Source organism: Lutra lutra, chromosome 10 (genome assembly GCF_902655055.1).
Source record: "Lutra lutra chromosome 10, mLutLut1.2, whole genome shotgun sequence".
NCBI lineage: Eukaryota > Metazoa > Chordata > Mammalia > Carnivora > Mustelidae > Lutra > Lutra lutra.
In genome coordinates, this window is record NC_062287.1 from 100,715,967 (window position 1) to 100,731,283 (window position 15,317).

Consider the following 15,317-nt stretch of genomic DNA (forward strand, 5'->3'; position numbering starts at 1 on the left):
GGAATGGATTTTAGAATAAAACATTTTAGGTGGCATTTTCTGAAATAAAGGTAAAAACTGTTTCCTCTAATCTTATTTCATTATGTATATGTGCCATTATATAAAATATATTTTATTATTAATATGAATTTTTTTAAAAAATGAGATATCCAAAATAATGTCTATTATGTCATTTGGAAAAGTCAGGTATTTAATGGACTAGATTATAATTTATCAAAAATGTCCTCTTTTTTTTTGTGAAATTTAGTCATTTTACCAAGAATGATACGTGAGCACATTAAAATCAAGTCATCAATATTTCTTCAATGTATTCGATATAAGTAAATAGCATAAATTATAAGCAAGGGAAGTAAGTATTGAAATATTATTAGAAAAAGTCATGTTTGATACCCCACTACCAAGTGTATAGAAAGGACTACATTGGAAAGTGAATGGAGTCTCAATCTATTAAGAGAAGATATATCAAAACAGATGACAGCCAGAAATGAGAGATGATATGAAAATGAGTTATGTATAAAATGTTTCTGGAGCACAAAAAAGAAAACTGGTGGGTCACGCAGCATGGAAATTAGAAATCAAGGAAGTCTTTACAGGAGAGGTGGGATTTGGATAAACCTTGAAGGATAAATCGGAGTTTTCCTTCTAGCTCTCCATCCACCATCCACCTGGTAGAGAAGAGCACCTATGAAAAAGCACATATGAAAGTAAGGAAGCCTACAGGGGCATGTTAATTCAGGACTGCAACATAATCATTCTAATTAGATTATGTGTGTTTGCTGTAACAGAGGGAAGACATGGGAGTGGAATTTGAATATAAAATATCATGAGTTAGATGGTAAGAGATCATATATAATATGCCTTCCAAGATATTTCCATAGATATGCATACCCTCCCTTTAAGATAAAATGGGATACTGAAGTTCTTACAACTGCCAAACAGTAAAGCCTTATTCGGCATCTTAGGACTTGGAAACAATATCCCCAATCAAATAGTTGTTTAATTACTTCAAAACTGAATTTATAAATTTGTAGGATCACTAGTCAGGCTTTTAAAAGCTTTAACAACCCACTCATTTCGTGTAATGGTGATTGGCAACTATGATCAATATCATCCAAGAGATTGTCTTCGTCCCATAGAAAGTGGTATAAACACTTTAAAAATGTATTTTTGATTTCTATATTTATGCTTTATGAAGAACATCTACCTTCTCATGATGTAATCTTTCAACTATTTCCTGACATAACAAAATATATTAGTTATGCTATATATTTCTCTTTTGGTAATTATGCTTTGCTGGAACTACATTTAAAGATCTAAAATTTTAAGGCACTCTTCTCCGTCTTTCATTTAAAAGACATATTGCACATAAAACTTTATGGCTACCTGTATCCAACAGTTAAGGATTTTTCTATTTTTCTTATTCAATAACCTCTGTGTTTTAAGACCTGGAGGTATTGTACCCTGATCCATAAGCACTGTCTACCCTGCTGCCAGTGAATTTTCAAAATGATTGCACTGCCTTCTCTGGACATCTACCTTTTAATGTATCAGGGGAACAATTTTTTAACACGATATTTTCTATTTTGTTTTTTTTTAAGATTTTATTTATTTATTTGAGAGAAGGTGAAAGAGAGAAGTGAGGGCACATAGAAAGAGATGTAGAAGCAGACTCCCTGCTGCGCAGGGAGCCCAATGCCAGGCTTCATCCTAGCTCCCTAGGATCATGACCTGAACCAAAGGCAGACACTTAACCAACTGAGCCTCTCAGGTGTCCAATATTTTCTATTTTAAAATGTATCTGTCTCTGTCCTGCAGTGGGGATAAATAACTTCCTCTTAATATTTACAATCCTTTTAGATATAAATTAGGATCATTTATAGATTAAGAAAATGAGGAACAAACTGAATTTTTGCCACCCTAAAGCTTATGTGACCAGAGAGTAACAAAGCCAAATTCAAATACAGGTACCCCAATTGTATCAGGGTTCTTTCTACTATTCTTCTTGGCTTCAATCCCAATAAAATGCCATCTTTTGAAAGTTATCTGTCATTAGAAGAGAAATCGCCCATTATAATAATGCTAAATGAGCTGGAAACTCCAGTGCATCTTCTTTCTCAGAGATGTAATAAATTAAATTAGCCCCAATCAAAAATTTACATTTATTCCTTCAGAAGATTGTCTGTATTTTGAAATTCAGCAAACAAGCCAAGGAAGTTTGAGTGCTTTGAAAAGGGACACAATTACTAGTCATTGCTTTGCCATGATTGAAACTGTAATCTCATATTTTTTGTAAAACTGTGATATAACGACTTATAAGAGATATTTATTTCTCTGATATATTTGGTCTTCATTCACAGTTCCAGAAAATGCTACAGAGACATGAAGGTGAAACGTGTGTCTTGTTATGTTAATGACATAACTTTTGGACTCCACCCTAGAGTGGGAGACTGGAAGCTGAATCAGCCAATGGCCAATGACTCAGTCATGGCTACTTAGTGAAGTCTCCATAAAGACCCAAGAGGACTGGGTTCTGAGAGCTTCCAGTGGGGGAGGTGAGGGAGCTAAACATTACACTTAATTAAACTAGATCTTATTTTCTTCTTTTCATCCAGGTACACGAAAGACACATGGCCCAGAGAAACTGAACCCAGGTGACAGAATTTATTCTCATGGGCCTCACAGATCAACAGGAGTTGAAAAAGCCACTCTTTGTGGTTTTCTTATCTATCTACCTTTTCACAGTAGTAGGCAACCTAGGTTTGATCCTAGTCATTAGAACAGACTCAAGACTCAACACACCAATGTACTTCTTTCTTAGCAACCTAGCTTTTGTCGATTTCTGTTACTCTTCTGTCATTACACCCAAAATGCTTGGAAATTTCTTATACAAACAAAATGTTATCTCCTTCAATGCATGTGCTGCTCAGTTAGGCTGTTTCCTGGCCTTCATGACCGCTGAGTGCTTGCTGCTGGCATCCATGGCCTATGACCGATATGTGGCCATTTGTAACCCTCTCCTCTACATGGTCATAATGTCCCCAGGAATCTGCATTCAGCTTGTGGCTGTCCCCTACAGCTATAGCTTCCTGATGGCACTGTTTCATACCATCCTTACCTTTCGTCTCTCCTACTGTCACTCCAATATCATCAATCATTTCTACTGTGATGACATGCCTCTCCTCAGGCTAACCTGCTCAGACACTCACTCCAAACAACTTTGGATCTTTGCCTGTGCTGGGATCACATTCATTTCCTCTGTTCTGATTGTCTTTGTCTCCTACATGTTTATTATTTCTGCCATCCTGAGGATGCGTTCAGCTGTGGGCAGGCGCAAGGCTTTCTCCACATGTGGCTCTCATGTGCTAGCGGTCACCATATTCTATGGGACCCTCATCTTTATGTACTTACAGCCAAGCTCAAACCATTCCCTAGACACAGACAAAATGGCCTCTGTCTTCTACACAGTGATCATTCCCATGTTGAACCCCTTAATCTACAGCCTCAGGAACAAGGAAGTGAAAGATGCCCTGAAGAAAGTTATCATCAGTAGAAACCAGGCTTTTAAAATGTTCATGAAATTGAGGACATGACTTGAATAAGTATGAATGGGCTTCTCTTCATGGTCTGGTTTTTCCTCTTAAAAAACTGTCAGAATGTCTATTTTTTTAAAATTAATTAATTTATTTTTTATTTTTTATAAACATATAATATATTTTTATCCCCATGGGTACAGGTCTGTGAATCACCAGGTTTACACACTTCACAGCACTCACCATAGTACATACCCTCCCCAATGTCTATAACCCCACCCCCCTTCTCCCAACCCCCCCTCCCCCCAGCAACCCTCAGTTTGTTTTGTGAGATTAAGAGTCACTTATGGTTTGTTTGTCTCCCTCCCAATCCCATCTTGTTTCATTTATTCTTCTCCTACCCCTTCAACCCCCCATGTTGCATCTCCTCTCCCTCATATCAGGGAGATAATATGATAGTTGTCTTTCTCTGATTGACTTATTTCGCTAAGCATGATACCCTCTAGTTCCATCCACGTCTTCACAAATGGCAAGATTTCATTTCTTTTAATGGCTGCATAGTATTCCATTGTGTATATATACCACATCTTCTTTATCCATTCGTCTGTAGATGGACATCTAGGTTCTTTCCATAGTTTGGCTATTGTAGACATTACTGCTATAAACATTCGGGTGCACGTGCCCCTTCGGATCACTACATTTGTATCTTTAGGGTCAATACCGAGTAGTGCAATTGCTGGGTCATAGAGTAGTTCTATTTTCAACATTTTGAGGAACCTCCATGCTGTTTTCCAGAGTGGTTGCACCAGCTTGCATTCCCAACAAAAGTGTAGGAGGGTTCCCCTTTCTCTGCATCCTCGCCAGCATCTGTCATTTCCTGACTTGTTAATTTTAGCCCAGAATGTCTATTTTTAATGTGATTTCTGTATATCTGCTCAGTATATAATGAAATTTTCAAAATATTTTCACATAGAATGAGATTTCAGATGTAAAAATAACCATAACAATTTATACCCATTTTCTTATTTTAAATGGAAAGTGTATTAAAAATAATTAATTTTTGTTCCACAGGAAATTACTGATTTTCCCAATTCTCAAGTAAAAAATGCATAAAAAAACATTAATTTGGTATATAACTAGTTCTAGGCAGAACATGGACAGAAGTTCTGATCCCACCTTCCAAAATTCCCAGTTCAGAATTCTCTGACTACATTAACAATATCCCATGTGAAAAGCAAAGATGCATAATGTAAATATTATTTTCCTAATATGCTAATTTCTTAAAGATATATAATACAAAACCATTCCATATTATAATTTAACAAACTGCCTTTATTAAAGAGAATAATAATACGTCCTAACTTTACTATCTGACTGTTTCAACACAACTTTCTACTGACCTGAAATTCTGGCTTGGCCCCAAAAGACTCTAAAGTAAACTGATTTTTTTTAAGCCTATGAGATCTCATATATTTTTTCCAATTATCTAAAATTAAAAAAAAAATAAGGTAATTCAGGGATTGCATCCCAAGGGCATCATCCATTCCAAATAAATTAACTCAAAACAATGGAAACATTATAGAACATTTTGCCAGTATCAAGAATCATAAGAGTTATGCTGGGCAAACCTTGTGTAAGTTGATCCTTATTAATCAAAGTCTAGCTTAAAACACAGTTAACCCATTGGACAATGCAGCCTATGTGTGGGCTTTCACCAGTTTCTCAATTAAATGAGGACATATAGTGTTTGTTTTGGAGTCTTCTTAAAGATTAAACAATATGAAAGGGGTAATAGTAAATGGGTACTTGTAGATCATGTTCTATCTTTCTATGAGCCTAAAGACCTGAGTTCTAGTCCCAGGTATACTGACGAACTTGAGAGAGCAATTTATAAGTAAGTATTACCATACACAACTGGTAACTGTGATATAGATAAATAGATGTACATTTATATTTATAGATAAGATGATTGATCTATATGTAGATATAGATATGTATGTATATGTTTCAAAGAAATCCAATCATCATTTTATAATTTTAAATTACATGGAAAATGGTTTTAAGTTTGCAACTCATGCTTACTAATAGTTTTTTTTCAATCTAGGGGTCATTTAAATGCTTAATGACAGAAAAGACTAAGATGTTATTAACAGCCAGAGAGAGAAGATCACATTTAAACTTTCCTTTGTCAGTGTGCACTTTTGATTCTACTTTGATGGATCATAGAGACACAGGTTGGCTGCTCTGACTTATGATTCTCAACAGTTTTTTTCCTTCTCTTTTCTTTAAACACATTTACCTACTATTTGAACATTTCCGTGGCTCCCTGTTTTCTGACAGAACTCCTGCAGCAGGTTGTGAGTCTGTATGCTATATACCCGAAGTCTGTTATTGATATCCTTGAATTCGCAATCTCCTGTCTTGGTGGCTGGTGCATTCTCTGTACCATTAAAAAGCATGGATTCCTTGGAGTCTAAAAGCCTGGGTCTCACATTGGCTGAATGAGAACACAATTTGCTCCACTTACAAATTGTTTCTCAGTTTCCTCAGCAATAAGTAGGTGAAAACAATATCATCTGATGAATCTATTGTTTTAGGATTTAAGAAGGCAATGGATTAAAATAAAAACATTTCAGAGTAAAAGACTTTTTAAATTGATAATTTTTAGATTTCTTACTCTTAATTCTAAAATGTTGAACATTTAGGAAACCACCCAAGGTAAGATTTAAGAACTTCCAATTAAATCTGGAGATTTGACAAACAATTTTAATATAAGAGAAAAATAGTTGTCATGATTTTCACTTCAAATTTGATGATTTTGTAAATGGGTTTTGTCCTCTTTGAGGAGAATTGTTTTTAATTTTTTAACAAATTAGTCCATCTTTGCAACATATCACAGTGAAATATTGCCCCCCAAAACGTGGGGATTGTGAAGTCATTTTTAACAGTAATGATTAAGAACACTTCAAACATCCATATGGGCACCAGGTAAACACAAATTATAAGAATAACCAATGTGAAAAATTAAGTTATCAGTATTCATAGATGGGGAATGCATGGTTACATGGAAATGTACATTTCAGATTGAAATCAAGGGAACCTGGGTGGCCCAGATGGTTAAGTTTCTACCTTCTGCTCAGGTCATGATCCTAGGGTCCTGGGATCCATCGGGCTCCCTGCTCAGGGGGAGCCCACTTCTCCCTCTGCCTCTGCTGTTCCCCCTGCTTATGCTCTCTTTCTCTCTCTGTCAAATAAATGAATCTTTAAAAAAGGAAATTGAAATCAAGCTTGTTGAAGTAGACTTAATGCAAAATGTAAAGAATGATTACAATGAGTAAGAAGAAAAAGCCACAAAACCACCTCATAGACATAATTACTGTTAACATTGTGGCATACATGGTTTGTGTATTTTCCCTCTGTGTATAAATATCTATAGGGCATAATGTGATGTGCATATATAGAAATCATTTATCACCAAATAACCTGTGTAGCATGCTGCTCTTTTCAACTTGCTATATTGTGAACATTTTTTAATATCAATAAATGTAGACTTATTTCAGCATTTGAATGACTACTTAATGTTTTACTGAGATGTGCAATAAATGAATAAATATCAGAGTATATTTAGACAACTTTCAGTTTTGGGTAGGTAAAAATGAAACCATTCATATACTTGCATGCTTTTAGCATTTCTCTAATTGCTTAGCGTTAAAACCATTGTATTAACAGCAGGACTAATTTAAACAATTTTGATGCTTACTAGCATATCGTCTTCCAGAAAGATGAAGACAAATTTCACCTTCTTTGGATGTGTAAGGTTGTTTTTGTTTTCCTACACCTTTAGCAACCCTGGGTATAACCATTCTTTTAATTTGATCAATTTAGTGAACAACTTATTGTTAGCTAATCCTTTCATATTTTATAAAATGAACTTTTTCTCTTTGTAATTAATCAGTCTATTGAGAGATATTTATAGTTATAGATACAAATACATTGTAAAGAGAGACTCATTTTTGATTCTGTTTCTCTAGCATATGGTATAATATAAATATACATGTGTTTTATTAAATAATATTTTATATGATTTTGCTTATAATGCTAACCTACTTTTGTATAGAAGTACCACCAGTATCTCTCCTAATATTTTGTAAAAGATATAATCTGTATATCCCAATTCCATGTTCAGTGGCTTTAAGTTTGTAGCCTCAAATCAGTGACAGTGGGAATATTTGCACCATAGAAATCAGAAAATCAATAGATGCTACAAATCAGCACTTTTTTTGTGATAATCATTCACTGTCCTGCCACAGATTCCCACTTTGTTTTACATTCTGCAATTTATAATACAGTTTACTATCTGTAATGGTAAATAACTATCCATTACACTTTATTTTAAGAAATGTCTAGGCTATTCTTGCAAATGTATTTAGTAGATATACTTAGGGTTACCCAGCATACATTACATTGTTGAATTAACTTATAAAAATTTTCTTCTTTCCTAAATACCATTTCAGTAATACATAATGTGAAACTATGAGTTTACTCAGCTTAAACATTAACAACAGGAACATACAAGGTCAAGAGTCTGTTAAGTTAAATACTAAATTAAACTCTAGGTGTTTATTATTTTAAACAGAATCTTAAAAATTGTATTTTCACACTTATTTGTGTTTTTTTGTTTTTTTAATTTGTTTTTTATTTTTATTTTAATTTTTTTTAAAGATTTTATTTATTTATTTATTTGACAGACAGATCATAAGTAGGCAGAGAGGCCGGCAAAGAGAGAGAGGGGGAAACAGACTACCCGCTGAGCAGAGAGCCCGATGCGGGGCTTGATCCCAGGACCCTGAGATCATGACCCAACCGGAAGGCAGAGGCTTAACCCACTGAGCCACCCAGGTGCTTCTAATTTGTTTTTTAAAAGATTTTATTTATTTTATTTGAGAGTGAGAGATAGAGATAGAAATGATGAGAAAGAGAAAGCAGCAGAGGGAGAGGGAAAAGCAGCTTCCTACTAAACAGGGATACTGACACAGGGCTCAATCCTTGGGGTCCTGACCAGAGCCAAAGGCAGATGCTGAACTGACCGAGCCACCCAGGTGTCCTTATTTTCATATTTGTTTGAACTTATATTCTTATTATAGCATCATTTTTATTATATTGACTTGAAGCTGAAGACTTCCACAATTATAACAAATGTAATATCTCTTTACTGAACTTACTGGTTTGGATGCCATAATACAACATCATGTACTTCATAAATAATATTTTTGCCCCTTCTTTTATTGCATGGCTAGCACACGGATAATGTCTAGTGACAGTCATGATTGTTTTAATTCTCGATTGAGTTGGTTTGCTCAGTATTTAATCGTAATATATTACTGAAATGTGCCCCTATCTCTTTTATCACTAAAATATTATTCCTGCTATGGTTGTAATACTGGGTTTTCATTTTATATATGAGATTCCACATTTAATTCAAGACATTCTGTTTTCTTCATCAATCCCCCAGACCACTGAGAATGTTGGAATTTCTGCCTGGAGCAAAGCCCTTCAAATCAAAAGCAGGCAATAATGAAACCCAAGAATGGCCCATAGGACCAGTGAGGATTATCTTTCCAATATGGTCACCATAAAATAAGTGTGAGTTAAATTCTTAATCCAAGAAGTGGAAGATCACCCAGCATGGATATTCTAAAGAGAATGACATGAGATGCTTCTACACATCTTCCATGGCTGAGGGCAATAATTCAGAAATAACTGAATTCATCCTCTTGGGACTCACACAAAATCTGGAGCTTCAAGCCCTACTTTTTGGGATCTTTCTAGTGATCTACATAATTAGTGTCATAGGTAATCTTGGGATAATTATGCTAATTCATATCAGTTCTCAGCTTCACACACCTATGTATTTTTTCCTCAGCAACCTAGCTTTTGTGGATTTTTGCTATACCTCCTCTGTTACCCCTAACACCCTGGTGAACTTCTTCCAAGAAATTAAGAGAATATCCTTACCTGCCTGTGCCACCCAATTGTGTTGCTTTATCATGTTCGTGGTTTGTGAAGTGTATATGCTCTCAGTCATGGCGTATGATGGATATGTCGCCATTTGCAACCCTTTACTCTATACCATTACCATGAACAGAAGGGTCTGTATTCAAATGGTGGTTAGTACATATGTGTACGGCTGTTCTTTGGACTCCTACAGACAGTCCTTACATTCCACTTATCTTTTTGTGATTCAAATATAATAAATCACTTCTACTGTGATGACGTTCCCCTGGTTGGTCTGGCCTGCCATAAAAGCCATTACAAAGATATCAAAGAACTGGTATTGTTCACACTTGCTGGTTTCAATACCCTTTTCTCTCTTCTTATTGTCCTCATCTCCTACATATTCATTCTATTTGCCATTCTGAGGATTAATTCAGCTGAAGGCAGGCAAAAAGCATTCTCTACTTGTGCCTCCCACTTGACTTCCATCACTATATTTTATGGCACTATCATCTTTATGTATATGCAGCCAAAAACAAGCCATTCTCTGGATACCGACAAGATAGCTTCTGTTTTCTATATTATGGTAATCCCCATGCTGAATCCTTTAATATACAGCCTGAGGAACCAGGAAGTAAAAAATGCTTTGAAAAGAATTATGGAAAAGGTGTCTTCTAGTATAAAATAAATGATTGATCATCTAACCAAAAGCCCTCAGAGTTGGGATGCAAAAATGAAACAAAAACAAAAGAAACAACATCAAAAAAACAGTCATCAAGATTTCTATATTAGCTTACCATTAGTAATATGCTTTCAAATGTTATAATATTAAACAAACGCATATCAAAACACAGGATACATTAATTTTCTGATTTTATTTTCTATTATCATGAGAATTCTACCTCTTGAAAATATTGAAAGACATGAAAATAAAATAAATTCGATTGCAAATAGAGGTTAAATTGTTCCATAGATCATTTAAAATCCATCTCTTTTCCATAGAGGAGTTTTGATTTGAACACTCCAATTCATGAACTTGACCTTGGCAAAAACCATGTCTATTTTAGATCACTAAAGGGTTTTTTTTTTATTTCTTTTTTAAAAATTTAATTTAATTTAATTTTTTTTCAGTGATCCATAATTCATTGTTTATGCACCACACCCAGTGCTCCATGTAATATGTGCCCTTCTTAATACCCACCACCAGGTCACCCACATTATTAACATTGTCTATAAAAGACACATGTGCACTCCTAGTAAGATGAATCTGAAAAGAATTGTTGGTTCTAGTGACCTCACATGGGCAATGGCATCAACACTGGTAGAACACCTAAAGGAAGACTGAAAAAGCAAGCTTGAATTTTAACAAATGAGACAAGTCCATCAGAGCAGAATAAGGTCTGTGGATTAAGTAATAGTGCTGCACCAATGTTAATTTGTGGATTTTTATAATAGTACTGTGGTCATTTAAGAGTTCCCCTGTTTTTAGTAAATATACGCTGTTGAATATATGAGAATAAGGAAGCATTATGTCTCTGACCGATTATTAAACAGTTCAGGATAAAATAATGTGGTAAAATGTTAATGTCTGAGGAATCTAGGTGAAGGGTGTAGAGGAAGTCCTTGTAAAATGTTAGCTTCCATAATTCTGAAATTATGTCAAAATAAAAAGTTAAAGTAAAAAAAGTTCCTCAGCATTTATTATTCAATTTTAATGTCTGGGTTTCCTGGGTGGTTCAATGGGTTAGGTGTCGACTCTTGATTTTGGCTCAGGTCACGATCTTAGGGTCCCTAGATTGAGCTCCACATGAGGTTCTGTACTCAGTAGGGAGTCTGCTTGATAGTCCCGCTCCATCTCCCTCTGCCCCTCCCCCCTCTAAAATAAATAAATAAATAAATCTTTTTAAAAAGATTTAATGTTTTAGATGATTAGTATATTTTAACACATTTTTCATTTTGGTGTCCTCAAAATCTTTGTTAGCTTTAAAAAACTGCAACTTCATATAAATAATACCAGTTTTATTTCTTATGTTATTCTATAACTTTTACAAATAATACTTATAATTCCTTAAGAAAATAAATAAATGAAACTACCCATTCATCTTCAATAAAACTTAATTTAACAAAATGGACTTTTGCTATATAAGGACTTATTACTAAAATTGTATTTTTCACTTGTTACAAACTAAAACAGTATACCATGTCTTTTATAGAAAACTTTAAATTAGGAGGACCTGGGTGCCTCAGTCATTAAGTGTCTGCCCTCAGCTCAGGTCATGATCCCTGGGATGGAGCCCCAGATCAGGCTCCCTGCTTAGCAAGGAGTCTGCTTCTCCCACTCCCTCTGTTTCTGCCTCTGCTTGTGCACTCTCTCTCACTCTCTCGTTCATGCTCTCTCTCTCTCTCTCAAATAAATAAAATCTTTAAAAAAAAAGAAAACTTTAAATCACAATTTTGTATAACAATTCTTTTTTTTTAATTTTATTTTTTATAAACATATAATATATTTTTATCCCCAGGGGTACAGGTCTGTGAATCGCCAGGTTTACAAACTTCACAGCACTCACCATAGCACATACCCTCCCCAATGTCCATAACCCCACCCCCCTCTCCCAACCCCCTCCCCCCATCAACCCTCAGTTTGTTTTGTGAGATTAAGAGTCACTTATGGTTTGTCTCCCTCCCAATCCCATCTTGCTTCATTTATTCTTCTCCTACCCCCTTAACCATGTTGCATCTCCTCTCCCTCATATCAGAGAGATCATATGATAGTTGTCTTTCTCCAATTGACTTATTCGCTAAGCATGATACCCTCTAGTTCCATCCACATCGTCACAAATGACAAGATTTCATTTCTTTTAATGGCTGCATAGTATTCCATTGGGTATATATACCACTTCATCTTTATCCATTCATCTGTTGATAGACATCTAGGTTCTTTCCATAGTTTGGCTATTGTAGACATTGCTGCTATAAACATTCGGGTGCACGTGCCCCTTCGGATCACTACATTTGTATCTTTAGGGTCAATACCCAGCAGTGCAATTGCTGGGTCATAAGGTAGTTCTATTTTCAACATTTTGAGGAACCTCCATGCTGTTTTCCAGAGTGGTTGCACCAGCTTTCATTCCCACCAACAGTGTAGGAGGGTTCCCCTTTCTCTGTATCCTCGCCAGCATCTGTCATTTCCTGACTTGTTAATTTTAGCCATTCTGACTGGTGTGAGGTGGTATCTCATTGTGGTTTTGATTTGTATTTCCCTGATGCCGAGTGATGTTGAGCACTTTTTCATGTGTTTGTTGGCCATCTGGATGTCTTCTTTGCAGAAATGTCTGTTCATGTCCTCTGCCCATTTCTTGATTGGATTATTTGTTCTTTGGGTGTTGAGTTTGCTAAGTTCTTTATAGATTTTGGACACTAGCCCTTTATCTGATATGTCATTTGCAAATATCTTCTCCCATTCAGTCAGTTGTCTTTTGGTTTTGTTTACTGTTTCCTTTGCTGTGCAAAAGCTTTTCATCTTGATGAAATCCCAATAGTTCATTTTTGCCCTTGCTTCCCTTGCCTTTGGCGATGTTCCTAGGAAGATGTTGCTGCGACTGAGGTTGAAGAGGTTGCTGCCTGTGTTCTCCTCAAGGATTTTGATGGATTCCTTTCTCACATTGAGGTCCTTCATCCATTTTGAGTCTATTCTCGTGTGTGGTGCAAGGAGCTCAACATCATTAGTCATCATAAAAATGCAAATCAAAACCAAAATGAGATACTACTTCATACCTTATCTGTTTTCTGCTCTGCACAGCTGGTGCTGAGGCTGAACAGCCACACCAGCCAGCCTCACCAGCCCTGTGGACACTATTGGTTTTCATCTAAAGCAAATTTAGATAAAGCTATTGATTCAATGCTGTGGAGTGATTACAACAAGGTATCAAGTGCCCTGTGATTGTTTTTGCACTCAGTTTTCTAGAGATGGAAGAAGAAAATCAACATTCTTTTAAATTCATCTTTGCTGTTGAATTGAAATGTCAATCATAACAACAGTTTGAAACATTAATCTCAGACGAAAGCTTTCAATGTTGCTCCTTGGGAAACTGATTTTTGTTGTGTGTTTTTTTGTTTGTTTGTTTTTTAAAATTTATTTTCAGCATAACAGTATTCATTGTTTTTGTACCACACCCAGTGCTCCATGCAATCCGTGCCCTCTCCAATACCCACCACCTGGTTCCCCCAACCTCCCACCCCCCGACCTCTTCAAACCCTTCAGATTGTTTTTCAGAGTCCATAATCTCTCATTGTTTCCTCCCCTTCCAATTTCCCCCAACTGCCTTCTCCTAACTCCCCATGTCCTCCATGCTATTTGTTATGCTCCACAAATACGTGAAACCATATGATAATTGACTCTCTCTGCTTGACTTATTTCACTCAGCATAATCTCTTCCAGTCCCATCCATGTTGCTACAAAAGTTGGGTATTCATCCTTTCTGATGGACACATAATACTCCATAGTGTATATGGACCACATCTTCCTTATCCATTCGTCTGTTGAAGGGCATCTTGGTTCTTTCCACAGTTTGGCGACTGTGGCCATTGCTGCTATAAACTTTGGGGTACAGATGGCCCTTCTTTTCACTACATCTGTATCTTTGGGGTAAATACCCAGTAGTGCAATGGCAGGGTCATAGGGAAGTTCTATTTTTAATTTCTTGAGGAATCTCCACACTGTTCTCCAAAGAGGCTGCACCAACTTGCATTCCCACCAACAGTGTAAGAGGGTTCCCCTTTCTCCACATCCCCTCCAACACATGTTGTTTCCTGTCTTGCTAATTTTGGCCATTCTAACTGGTATAAGGTGGTATCTCAATGTGGTTTTAATTTGAATCTCCCTGATGGCTAGTGATGATGAACATTTTTTCATGTGTCTGATAGCCATTTGCATGTCTTCATTGGAGAAGTGTCTGTTCATATCTTCTGCCCATTTTTTTGATATGATTATCTGTTTTGTGTGTGTTGAGTTTGAGGAGTTCTTTATAGATCCTGGATATCAATCTTTTGTCTGTACTGTCATTCGCAAATATCTTCCAGTGTTTTTCAAAAGCTGCTACTAAATCCAAGGCCCACAAACTGGGCATTTATTTTAAATAAATTCATAATTTTAATATGAAACCAATGTGACAAAATTTAATGCAGATATAACAAACAATCAAAGTACAGATAGCAATTAATCAAACTGTTTTCCCAAAAGAGATAATTAAATTGTCCTTCTACCCTAGATTCTTCCATTAAGTAATAGCCCAGAAGGTGATCTACCATTTCAAGGGAAATAACTTGGTCCCCAAACACTAAACATCAAATAACTACCTGTTTTGAATATATATAATTATGTTGTTTTTCAGTGTTTTTTAAAAATAATGTAATACTCCCAAAAAAAGCTTCCTGAGGGACCATACACACACAATACAAACTGTCTCATAACACCTAGGTAATTTTAAATGTTACTGGCTTCACGAAGATTCCTTCCAGGTGCAGTAGACCAGACTACTTAGGGGTTTATAGTTCCACTGAATGACTGTGTATTGAATATTGAAAGATATCAAACCTTAGGAAAAATATGAAATACCTGTGATGTAAACACTATTTGATGAATATCAAATGAGAGCAGCCTGATCTGAGATGCTGGAACTAGATTTTCTAGAGTTATTTCAGCCATGTTAAAGACCTTAGAATTTTATCTTGAGAGCTATGGGAAGACACTGAATGATTATATCATAAAAATGACATCCACATCTCTAAAAGTTC

The 15,317-nt window shown here is 35.8% G+C and overlaps 2 protein-coding genes across 2 annotated transcripts; both read left to right on the top strand.

Annotated features, from left to right (window-relative positions):
• Window positions 1–2,627: 2,627 nt before the first annotated feature.
• On the top strand, window positions 2,628–3,590 carry LOC125079860 (olfactory receptor 8U9-like). The gene is given in 1 exon segment (XM_047693585.1): window positions 2,628–3,590. A coding segment is annotated over 1 exon segment (963 nt).
• A 5,663-nt stretch (window positions 3,591–9,253) lies between these two features.
• LOC125078763 (olfactory receptor 5AL1-like) lies at window positions 9,254–10,212 on the top strand. The gene is given in 2 exon segments (XM_047691905.1): window positions 9,254–9,722; window positions 9,725–10,212. Coding segments are annotated over 2 exon segments (948 nt in total). The 5' UTR covers window positions 9,254–9,262.
• The last annotated feature ends 5,105 nt before the right edge of the window (window positions 10,213–15,317 follow it).